General features: G+C 35.8%; 1 protein-coding gene across 2 annotated transcripts; it reads left to right on the top strand.

Moving 5' to 3' along the window:
- On the top strand, window positions 1054-12284 carry LOC107638393 (histone acetyltransferase HAC1). Of its 2 annotated transcripts, none has more exons than XM_021120289.1 (17): window positions 1054-1249; window positions 1677-1991; window positions 2516-2630; window positions 2817-2952; window positions 3204-3680; window positions 3931-5732; window positions 6520-6816; window positions 6895-7173; window positions 7452-7580; window positions 7840-8040; window positions 8126-8268; window positions 8386-8698; window positions 8918-9057; window positions 10242-10320; window positions 10658-11050; window positions 11473-11690; window positions 11767-12284. In XM_021120289.1, exons 2-17 carry the CDS (start codon window positions 1798-1800, stop codon window positions 11879-11881), a joined length of 5031 nt encoding a protein of 1676 aa, XP_020975948.1. In that variant the 5' UTR covers window positions 1054-1249; window positions 1677-1797; the 3' UTR covers window positions 11882-12284. The 2 variants fall into 2 exon arrangements, with proteins under 2 accessions (XP_020975948.1, XP_016197132.1); XM_016341646.2 differs by having other exon boundaries at window positions 2817-3114.

The raw sequence follows: 12354 nt of genomic DNA, 5'->3' as shown, positions 1-12354 counted from the left end.
ATCAAAAAATTATAAATTTTTTATTTATGTCCTACATCAAAATTATATATAAAAAATAAATACAAAATTTTAAATAATTAAAATTATTAATATATATAATATTAAAAATATAGATTAAATGCATATAGGATGTGTGTGTATATATATATATATAATTGAGCCAACACACAAGCTAATGAGCTGAGCTTATCCAAACTCAAACTCGACTCATTTAATTTATGAGCTCAATTTCAAGTTCAAGCTCGACTCACCAGCTCATGAGTCTAACTTATCGAGCCATTAACGAATCGAGCTCGAGCTAGCTCATGAGATAGCTTGACTTACTTTCAGCCCTATTGTTATTACATTAACTTAGTTAATTCATCTATAAATTTAAATAAAAGAGACTCTTATTTTTTTTTTATTTAGTTTGTTTAAATAGAACTTAACTTTTTTAAAAATCACAATAATTACGTGAACTTATTAACTTAGGAATTTAAATTAAAATTAATTTAAATTAGCTTTTTCGAAAATTTTAATTTATTAGCTTAGGAATATAAATTAACTACAATAATCAATAATTAAAAAGATACTATTACTATTATTATAAAAATAAAAATAAAGATATGTGTATAATAATAATAAATATAAGAATAATAAGTATTTTTATTTTTTTTTATCAAAGATAGGAGACTCGAATCCGCAACCTCTTAATTGAGTATAGAGAGACTATGCTATTTGAGCTATTACTCATTGACAAGAATAATAAGTACTTGACCCTCTAATTATAAGAAGACTTGATTCAAATTTTATAAATAGAAAAATGCATCAAATTTATTTTAACTCCCTTTGTAAATAAAATAGAAATAGAAAATAGATTTTGTTGTTGTTCGACAGTTTAAATTTTATCTATGATGTTTTAGTATTAATCTAAATTTATATTAATTTGATCAATCTTTAACATTAAAGTAAAAATGAAATGATTTTTTTATAATTATTTGATAATATTAAATATACTTTTTTTTTTAAATTTTGTTGGAAAGGGTATAAATGACTGCTTTATATTTCCGTTATTTTAGTTCGTTCGTGGCAAAATTACGCACGTGCCTATAGTTGGAGACGGTGTCACCGGCCTTTCTCTCTTTCTCTACGGGGAAATCTTCTCAGTCTTCGTCGGCGCGGTCTTACATGCTTTCGGGTTCCTTCTCCGGTTCAATATAGCGAATTTGAGCTTGTGTTCCGCTATTTGTACACGTTTTCGCCGGTTTAGGTTCGTCGTAACCCATCATCAATCTATTAGGGTTTTGTGTTGTTATTTCATTGATTTGATTCGCTACCTTCGGCTTCTCAGAATTATTGTGTTTGATTGAATCTGTATCTGGATAACTTGAATTTAGTCTTTCAATTTCCAATAACGTCTAGAGGGAGATCAGCTTAGCGTGATTTGATATACGTTTTCCTTTTTTTTCTTTTTATTACTGTCCCCCTTCTTTTGTTGATATAATTGGGCAAAGTTTAAAATGATCTCTTGCATTCGATGTTTGCTGGCTTCTCCTAGAAGGAATTGTATATTGCGATTACGGAGGTTACTTCCCAGTATTTGGTGTTATTGCTACTAATAAAATTGTTGACTTTTGATTTATCGTGGTTTTGGGGGGATTTGTAATAAACCGAATCTACTTTCTTTTCCTTTGCAGAATTCTCACAGTTATAAGGGCGTTTGTTTTGTTATCTTCATTATAAGCTTTGGTGCGGGAGAAGTGCTACCTGATGGTGGAAATCTTGTAACATTTTTGGGTTATGTGAAGAATAGAGAAGATGAAGCTACAGGCACATATTCCGGGTCAGATATCGGGTCAGGTACCTAATCAAGCAGGATCTCAGTTACCTGGACTGACCCAATTGAATGGGAATGTTCCTCCTCAGATGCCAATTATGGGTGGTGTCCCGCGTCCAACAATTAATATGGACCCTGAATTACTTAGAGCACGATCGTTTATTCAAGAGAAGATGTAAGTTCTTGTATTTGTTTATTTGCTTTCAAATTCAATAATCTTGTGACTTTACTACTTATGAGAAATCTTGTCAGTGGAGGTAACAAGTGGAGATGGATATTTACTTACAACCAACTAGTGATAAATAAATCCTGAAAATTAGTGTATGTAATATTGATTAGTTCACAAACAAGAGGAACCACAGTATTATTAAAAATCAAAAGGGGAAAGGAAAATAATTTTCTTTGACCTTGATGATCATGATGAAACTATTCTTTTTGCGTCCAAGTTATAATGCACTGTGGTTAACTTGTACATGATATGATATATTAATTTAAGCAGTTAAGGAATTCTATTCACGTTGCAGATGCACCTTTTGCAAATGTAGTTGTAACTCAATATTTTGCATCATCTATGAATCTATTATTTTTATTAATGTTTATTTTGTGCTGCCATTTGATCCATGATGCTGATACGATCTAGTGGGATAAGGTTTGTTGTATTTTTTGCTGCCATAACACTGATTCAATCTTTACTCCCAGATATGATATGTTATTGCAACGACAACAGCATCCAGTTACAGAAGTACAGAGAAGGAAAGTTAAGGATCTTGCAAAACGCTTGGAGGAGGGCATGTTAAAAGCTGCTCTCTCTAAGGTTGTTTTTTATGTTAAAATATTTTTTGTACCTCTACCTAATTTTATTTATTATTATAATGCCAATGTTTTCCATTGTGGAATCAGAAACATGTTAATTCTCAGGATCACTGTACTACTTTCTGGCTTTTTTTTTATCAACAGTTACTACTTTTGCATTGACATTGCTTTGTATTTCATTATTTAGGAGGACTACATGAACTTGGAAACTCTAGAGAGTCGTTTATCTAATTTCCTAAGAAGAGCACACATGAATAATCACAACCAACAGTATCAACAGCTTGTTACCTCTGCTCCAATTGGTACAATGATACCAACTCCTGGTATGTCCCAAGTTCCTAATTCTAGCATGCTGGTTCCCTCTTCTATGGATGCCTCAGTGATTTCTACCAGTGGCTGCAATAGCATAGGATCAACATCTTTCAATGGTGTAAGCATGTTACCATCTGGTGGTATGCTTGGAAGTTCTGTAAATCGATCTGATGGTAATATTGGGTGTTATGGTTATTTACCAACCCTGTTGCTTTACAATTTACATTATTTTACTGCATTATTGAGTCTATATTTATTGCAGGTTTGTCCAATGGTTATCAGCAGTCTTCATCCAGCTTTTCTGTTGGGTCAGGGGGGAATATGTCAGCAATGGGGGTGCAGAGAATTGCTAGCCAAATGATTCCCACTCCTGGTTTTGGTGTCAGCAGTAATAATTCACACATGAATATAGATTCTTCCACTACTGGCAGTTCCTTTTCTGGTGTAGAGTCTACAATGGTATCGCAGCCATCACTGCAGCTGACGAAGCAGCATGGGCAAAATAGTAATGTTTTGCAGAACATTGGCAGCCAAATGGGTAGTGGAATGAGATCTGCTTTACTGCAAAAATCATTTGGGAACTCAAATGGTGCTGTAAATAGTGGACTTGGCTTGATTGGAAACAATATGCAACTTGCAAATGAACCTGGAACTACTGATGGTTATGCGCCAACCTACATTAATTCCCCTAAACACTTACAGCAGCACTTCGATCAAAATCAGCAACCAGTTGTTCAGGGTAATGTTTCTTATTTCTTCACTATTGTTGTTTCTTTTTTACCTCTTCTGTTTTCCTCTCTCTCTCTCTCTCTGTTTTTCTTTTTCTTTTTGGGTGGGGGGGAGGAGCTAGCCTATGTCATTTACCTCACCCTGCACCAATGTATTTTAGGGTCTTTTGCACATTTTTTGTTAATCGGTTTTATGCATGTACTGTGCACTTTTTCTCCTTAGAAGTGACATATCTGAAAGAGTGATGATTTTATTATTAGGTGATGGATATGGATTGAATAATGTTGACACGTTCGCTTCTGGAAATTTTTATGCATCTGCAACAACCTCTGGGTCCATGATTAATGCTCAGAACACAAATTCAGTAAAATTGCCATCAATACCCAAAACTAGTTCATTGATAAGTGGTCACTCAAATTTGCATGGTATCCAGCAGGCTGCTCATATAAAGTCTCAAGCAATTAATCAACTGGAAAAGTTGAGTTTCCAGTCTTCATTGTCTTCACGAGATGGACTTCTGCATTCGCAACAGCAACATCAGCAAAGGCCCCAACAATATCAACAGCCAGACCAGTATGCACAGCAGCAATGCCAATTGAAGCTGCAAAATCAGCAACCTCAGCATATGGTGAACAACGATACTTGCAGTCAGTCTCAACTGTCTTCTCATCTAGAGAACCGAGTGAAGCCTGAGCCGGGGGTTGAACACCATAAGGAAGTACTCAGCTCTCATGTTCCTGAACAGTTTCATTTGGCTGAGATGCAGAGTCATTTCCACCAGAACTCAGCTGAAGATTGCTCTAGGAGTGATCAACATCTTACATATCCATCTGGTGTACATGACTTAGCCTCGTCAACACCTCAAAATTCACAACAAATGTTGCACATGCACCAATTGGTTGCAGAGCCTCAGAATAATCTTAACTGTCTTACGGTTGGGGTGCAATCCAAATCTTTAGTTCTAAATCAATGGCCTCAGTCACAAGACAGTAACCATATGCCTGCAAATATTTCACATGAGCAGCATGTCCACAGGGATTTCCACCAAAGAATATCAGTGCAGGGTGAAGCTCAGTGCAATAATTTATCATCAGATGGATCGATTATTGGTCAAGCAGTTGCCCCTAGAGCTTCAGTTGATCTGATAGACTCTGGAAGTGGGGTCAAAAAGGAACACAGGAATCAGCAGAGGTGGCTTTTATTTCTACTTCATGCCCGACGGTGTCCTGCCCCTGAAGGACAGTGCCCAGAACGCTTCTGTTCTAATGCACAGAAGTTATGTAAGCACATAGATGGTTGTAACAAGGTTCACTGTTCATACGCTCGGTGTCATCATACCAGGCTTTTGATTCGTCATTACATGACCTGCAAGGATCCTTGTTGCCCTGTTTGTGTTTTCGTAAGAAATTATCGACGTGCAGTGCAACTTAAGTCTCAGATTCGGTCAGAGCATGAATCAAGTTTGCCAATTACAGCAAACGGGTCCTGTAAAACATATAATACTGTGGCCCCGTTGGCTAGATTGATCTCAAAGCCTCCATTAGCTGCTGAAACTTCAGAAGATCTACATCCATCTCTAAAACGTATAAAGACTGAGCATTGCACCATGCAATCCATGAATCCTGAAAATGACAATTCTTCATCCATTTCTGCAAATTGTGAATCTCTTATTTCCAGGGATGCACAGTCCCTGGCCTATCCAAATGCTGAGAAATCTATCTCAATTAAGTCTGAGATTGCTGAAGTTAAGGCTGAAGCTTCAGCACATTTGGTGCATGAAAAGCTTAGTGAGATGAAAATGGATAGCAATCGTTCAGATAATAAAACGTCGGGTGGTGAACCTGCCCAATATAATGAACCTGCTAATTTATGTAGGTCAGAACATGTTAAAACTGAGAAAGAAAGTGCACAAGATAAGCAAGAAAATGTGATGCAGCCATCTGAAAATGCAGCTGGAACCAAGTCTGGCAAGCCAAAAATAAAGGGTGTCTCGTTAACTGAACTATTTACGCCTGAGCAAGTCAGGGAACATATCACTGGCCTAAGGCAATGGGTTGGTCAAGTAAGTTATTTATTTATTCTCATACCAACTTTTCACATGATGATGATGATAAATTATTCCATTGCTTTAGTTTATTTCGTTTCTATGTTTCTTCCTAAAGTTTGTGCATCTATTGTTTGAAGAACATGTAATTCATCTGGGCTTATCATTTCCTTGAAGAACATGGCTGGGTGATCAAAAGTTCAAACTTCAAAGTTATTTTTAAGTTGTGGAGTCTCTTAATTTTAAAAAATTATACGGAAATAAACAAAAGTGGGGAATCCATTGTTATTTTGTGGCATATATGACTTGGTTTTTCAATATCACAATGGAAATTTATTTATTTGTTTTGGGTATCCATTAGAGAAGAAAATGTATCTGAACTATACATTAAGCTAGAACTTCATTCTCACTAGAAAACTGGCAGTGTGATTCTCTGCACAATTTGCATGGATAGACAAAAATCCAATGCCTAGAGACAAAGGTTTTCTTTTAAAGGTAGTAGGCATTTCAATAAAGCAAAAGGCACTAAAGAACAGCCAGGTAAAATACCCTGCCACAAGAATATGCCTCCTTTCTCCTACAAAGGAAATTTTCTAATTTTTTAGGGCATTGGAAATATTTAAATTCACAAAACAAACAAAAAGGTATACTCTAAATGTATCAACTGGACAAAGCTTGTACTATGCTTATTTGGCTATTGGAAAACTTGGGTTCCTGATTGCAACTATAACATTTCTCAAATTTATCTGTTACCCACGTCTGACTGTGGTGCATCTATTGTTGGTCATCTATTTTCTTGTGACAGAGCAAATCAAAAGCAGAGAAGAACCAAGCAATGGAGCATTCGATGAGTGAGAATTCTTGTCAGTTGTGTGCTGTAGAGAAGCTTACTTTTGAACCCCCACCAATCTATTGTACAACCTGTGGTGTTCGTATTAAACGAAACAATATGTATTATACCACGGGGGCTGGTGATACACGGCATTATTTTTGTATTCCATGCTATAATGATGCTCGATCAGAGAACATTAACGTTGACGGGACTCCAATTCCTAAGTCAAGGTTGGAAAAGAAGAAGAATGATGAAGAAACTGAGGAATGGGTGCGTGGCATGTGTGTCTTTTTGTTGTTTGATTGGCATTCTATTTGTTAATTGACAGTATATATTTTTTGTGTGCAGTGGGTTCAATGTGATAAATGTGAAGCCTGGCAACATCAAATTTGTGCCTTATTTAATGGAAGAAGAAATGACGGTGGACAAGCTGAATACACTTGCCCTAACTGCTATATTCAAGAGGTAGAAAGAGGAGAGCGCAAGCCTTTACCCCAAAGTGCTGTTCTTGGAGCCAAAGATTTGCCACGAACCATTCTCAGTGACCACATAGAACAGCGATTATTTAAAAGACTAAAGCAAGAAAGGCAGGAAAGGGCAAGGGTTCATGGAAAATCTTATGAAGAGGTGATTCATTTACTGATTAGTAGAAGAAAAATGTGCTAGTCCTTTTTGTTAAAATATTTTTAAAATATATTTCTGTTGTTTATTTTTTAAATAAATAAAATAACCAAGCCTTGTTCAATTATTCGGAATCAGTTACATGAATTAAACCTTATCTTTTCTGTTCGATTGATACTGATGAAATTCCTTCTTAGCAAATCCTGATTATTTGTGGACTACTAAATTTATTTGGTGTGTGTTATGCTGGAGATTAATAAACATTTCGACTTGGATATTTGCAGGTTCCAGGAGCTGAATCGCTTGTTATAAGAGTTGTGTCATCTGTTGACAAGAAGTTAGAAGTGAAACAGCGATTTTTGGAGATTTTTCAGGAAGAAAATTATCCAACAGAATTCCCATATAAATCCAAGGTATGGGGAATTGCTTTCCTTGTTCCGTTGATCCGGTGCTAATTAAAATATGAATAACACTATTCGTAAACCAAACACTATTGACACCTGTATAAAAATACAATTGTTACTAATTAATTATATATTTAAATTATGTTTTAAGTAATAAAACAAAGAGAATGTGTGTTGGTGGTTAAGAAAATATTGGTGTTAAAATGGTGAGTATGCATAGCGGGATTGTTAAAATATTAACTTTAACACCCTTATCTTGCTATCCCAGGTAATTTTGCTGTTTCAAAAGATTGAAGGTGTGGAAGTCTGCCTATTTGGCATGTATGTCCAAGAATTTGGATCTGAATGTCAGTTGCCCAACCAGCGCCGGGTGTATCTTTCATATCTTGACTCTGTGAAGTATTTTAGGCCTGAGGTCAAGGCCGTAACTGGAGAGGCTCTTCGGACATTTGTTTACCATGAAATTCTGGTAAATTTTAGTCAAGTTCTTATTTTCTTCCTGTAAACAATATTTTATTATAATTGAGGAGTTTTCAATATAATTTTTTTTGTAGATTGGATACCTTGAATATTGCAAGAAACGTGGTTTTACAAGCTGCTATATATGGGCATGTCCACCATTGAAGGGTGAAGACTATATTTTATATTGCCATCCAGAAATTCAGAAAACACCAAAATCTGATAAGCTTAGGGAATGGTGAGCAAAATAGCTTCAGTATAAACAAAATGAAAGAGAAGTGGGCTAACTCTTTTGCTTATGCAATTTTACTGCTTTTATCCCTAACTTCAGTTTCTTTTGTGGATGTTTCTTCAGGTATCTGTCCATGCTGAGAAAAGCTATCAAGGAGAATATTGTAGTTGATCTCACCAACTTATATGATCATTTCTTCGTATCTACTGGTGAATCTAGGGCTAAGGTTACAGCTGCCAGACTCCCATATTTTGATGGTGACTACTGGCCTGGGGCTGCTGAGGATTTGATTTATCAGCTTCGCCAAGAGGAAGATGGAAGGAAACAAAATAAGAAAGGAACAACTAAAAAAACTATAACAAAAAGGGCCTTAAAAGCATCTGGTCAGTCAGATCTCTCTGGCAACGCCTCGAAAGATCTGCTTCTCATGCACAAAGTAATTCACTTATATATATATGACATTGTTTATTTATATATTTTTTGTCTTTGGGGTAAATAACGTCCCTTGCAAATAATTTAAATTATTTGGATATTTTATGTGATATAATTATATCTTCAAACGTTCAGGCATGTTCCTTGGTTGAGTGCTTTTAATATTTATCTAATCCATATGTGTAATAATGGTTTTCTTCCTACAATGCTTATCTTTCTCCAGCTTGGTGAAACCATTTGCCCAATGAAGGAGGATTTTATCATGGTTCATCTACAGCATGCATGCAGTCATTGTTGTATTCTAATGGTGTCTGGCAACCGTTGGGTTTGCAACCAGTGCAAGAATTTTCAGATTTGTGATAGGTAAGTATTGTTCACTTCTATCTCCGTTTGCTATATGATTCTGTTGACTGCAATTGATTAAACATACTATCTCAGTGTATGCATTACCATACAGTTGTAGAGTAAAAAGTAAAACCACAGAAAAGGATGCAAGAACAGAGAAAGGAAAATGAAATATTTTATTTCCTCTCTGCTGCACTCTTCGAATTCTGCCTAACTAATTTGAACTATTCCCTATCACTCTGTTCTCCCATTTGTAGAGTTCTCCTGCATAATCAGTTAGTTATTAACTATGAACTACATTTTGTAATCACTTCAATCAGTCACAACTTACAAGCAGTTAGCTGTTAACTTTCCAAACGCAACCTTTCTTTACCAACATTTAGCCAAAACTCCCTCCCTCTCTCCTTGCCTTCAGAGTGAAGTTCTGACTTCTGAGTGTCCTGTTAACAGTTTGAAGCACCTCTGGGGTCTGCTTGAAATATGATAGCTGAGTTTTCCATTACCTGGAACTTGCTTTGACAGTACAAGTTTTCCCTGGTGTGATTCCAGCCTTGATGTAGTATTCTCCTTTCTAGCCTTTTCCTTTTGCTTTCAACTCAATTGACTATGGACATTGAAGGTCACCCACAGCCACACCATTCATCCTATTTCACTTAGTCATCCACTTCAAATTCCACCATTAGAGTTGGTAATACTTTTAGTCTGGAAACAAGGAAACTTTGGAAGAAATATCACAGATATTTAAATATGAATGGGTTGACCACGTCTATTGATCTATGTAGCAAACCCCCACCTGGTGGGATAAACCTTTCTTGTTGCAGAGTTGGGAATACTTCCATTATTGTGGATAGCTGGAAAGTATTAGTATAGTTGATTTATTTATTTAAGTTGCCAGTTTTTTCTTATTCAGGTCTTGAGTTATAACTAGATGACAAGATTTTTTGCTTGCTGCCTTATGCCATGCTTAAACTCTCTTGTATTACAAACAGTTTTAATGCAGACTGGACAAGTGCTATGGAATATGGATATTGTTTCAATAACAGATTTGTGTTTCTCAACATTGTATCTGATTAATATCTTTTTGACGCCCCAGCCCCATTTTTGTTGTTTTTGTGCAGTTGTGTCAATAACATCTTATGTTGTTTGCCTGATCCTTATTACAAAATATTCAATACATTGATCTAATATAAATGGTTTCTTAGGTGCTATGAAGTGGAATTAAAACGTGAAGAGAGAGAAAGGCATCCTATTAATCAGAGGGAGAAACATACCCTTTATCCAGTAAGTAAAGAGTTCTACCTAATTAGAACATTTCCCTTGTTCTATCATGTGATAATTTTATTAGTACTTGCTTGTTACTCACCTTAATGTCTGCCTAATTAGTAATTACTACTAGGAGGTACTAAGTTGTCAGACATTATGGAGTTCCAATTTGAACTCAGTGATTGTGTTTTCAGCCACAACTTCCCCTTGAGCATTTTAATTGTACATTTTTCTGTATCTTCACAGAAAAAAGGGTGAAAAAATAGTACAGATTATCGTGTGGCACTAACTGATTGGAAGTGAATTTGGGTTTTATTTAAATATTTAAAAAAAAATAACTTGCATTGTCTTGCAGATTGAAATCAATGATGTTCCAGTTGATACAAAGGACAAAGATGATATTCTCGAGAGTGAATTCTTTGATACTAGACAAGCATTTCTCAGTCTCTGCCAGGGAAATCATTATCAATATGATACACTTAGGCGAGCCAAGCATTCATCAATGATGGTTCTATATCATCTTCATAATCCAACCGCTCCTGCATTTGTGACTACCTGTAATATATGCTATCTTGACATAGAAACTGGCCAAGGGTGGCGCTGTGAAGTTTGTCCCGAGTATGATGTATGTAATGCTTGTTATCAAAAGGATGGAGGCATTGATCATCCCCATAAGTTGACAAATCATCCATCAATGGCAGATCGTGATGCTCAGAACAAAGAAGCAAGGCAGGTTCGAGTATTGCAGGTATTGCACAATATTTAATTTTATATTTTGTTCCTCTGAATTGGACATGTATCGCTCTGTTAGTTCCCTAGTAAAAGTGGATACTTGGTTTCCTTATTCTAACAATTGAAATATTTAAAGGAAAAAATTATTCGAATTTTAGGAGTTTCATCAATCGTTAGATGGTAAAAAAAGAAAAAAAGAGGTTTTTTTTGTGGGGGGGATAATTATTGATGACAAGGTAATGATTGATTTCTATTGGAGTGTTCCATTGTTCCTCGTGATTGTTTTATGTATGGGATGGAAAAGTGTAAACTGCAACTTTTCAACATATCACAGTTCTTAGTTTTGATGTCAATTGCTTGCTTCTTTTCTTTTGTCCATAGTAACTACCTTTCTGTATATGCTTTTTGATTTAAATGAATTTGTGTTTGTATTTACAGCTACGGAAAATGCTTGATCTACTTGTGCATGCATCCCAATGTCGTTCCGCACATTGCCAATATCCAAATTGCCGCAAAGTAAAGGGGCTTTTCCGCCACGGGATGCACTGCAAAACACGAGCTTCTGGAGGTTGTGTTCTTTGTAAGAAAATGTGGTATTTGCTTCAACTCCATGCTCGTGCTTGCAAGGAATCGGAGTGCCACGTGCCGCGTTGCAGGTTTGTGGGTTGGGCATTATCTCCTTCTCTCAAATTTTTCATCCGTTAACTTTTTTCCTTGTATGTGTCAAATCAGGGATTTGAAAGAGCATTTAAGGAGATTGCAGCAACAGTCTGATTCACGGCGTAGGGCTGCTGTAATGGAGATGATGAGGCAGAGAGCTGCAGAAGTTGCCAACAACGCTGGATGAGCAATTTGTTATGTAGATACGAAGGATAATGCTAAGTCCAAATGGAGGTAGACATTAGGTACACCGTACACCTATGTTCTGACAGCGATGATTTCTTTTTGTGTTGGGAATAGATAGTGCATCTTCTATTGATTGTTTGTAGTATCCTTTATTTAAAGCTTAAAAGTAAATAGTTTAGTATCTTTTAGCATGTTTCGCATTTAATAAACAATTATGCTGTTTGCTGGATAGCATCTGCAGATCAGTTTCTTGTTATTGATTATTATTCCTCTATGATTTACCGCAATGGAAGGTTTCAGTGTATACAGTAGCCTGTCCAGATCTTATACAATATATAAGGAATTAAGGATCGGTTCGATTTGTAAAAATACTTGAGCTTTTGATGATATTATTTTGTAAAACATGACATCTTTCTTGTAAATATAACACTAGGAGAGATCAGAGTAATAATATCAAATAATCGAATAGTATAT

This window comes from Arachis ipaensis, chromosome B04, assembly GCF_000816755.2.
Source record: "Arachis ipaensis cultivar K30076 chromosome B04, Araip1.1, whole genome shotgun sequence".
Classification (NCBI taxonomy): Eukaryota; Viridiplantae; Streptophyta; class Magnoliopsida; order Fabales; family Fabaceae; genus Arachis; species Arachis ipaensis.
The sequence above is the reverse complement of the archived record's forward strand: the minus strand, read 5'-3'. Positions and strand labels throughout refer to the sequence as shown.

Excerpts from the sequence above, each read along its gene's own strand:
- LOC107638393 (XM_016341646.2), top strand. The coding sequence starts at position 1,798 with ATGAAGCTACAGGCACATATTCCGGGTCAGATATCGGGTCAGGTACCT. Across the intron at positions 8,699-8,917 it reads ATCTGCTTCTCATGCACAAA|CTTGGTGAAACCATTTGCCC; the intron begins GTAATTCACTTA and ends ATCTTTCTCCAG. Across the intron at positions 10,321-10,657 it reads AGAAACATACCCTTTATCCA|ATTGAAATCAATGATGTTCC; the intron begins GTAAGTAAAGAG and ends ATTGTCTTGCAG.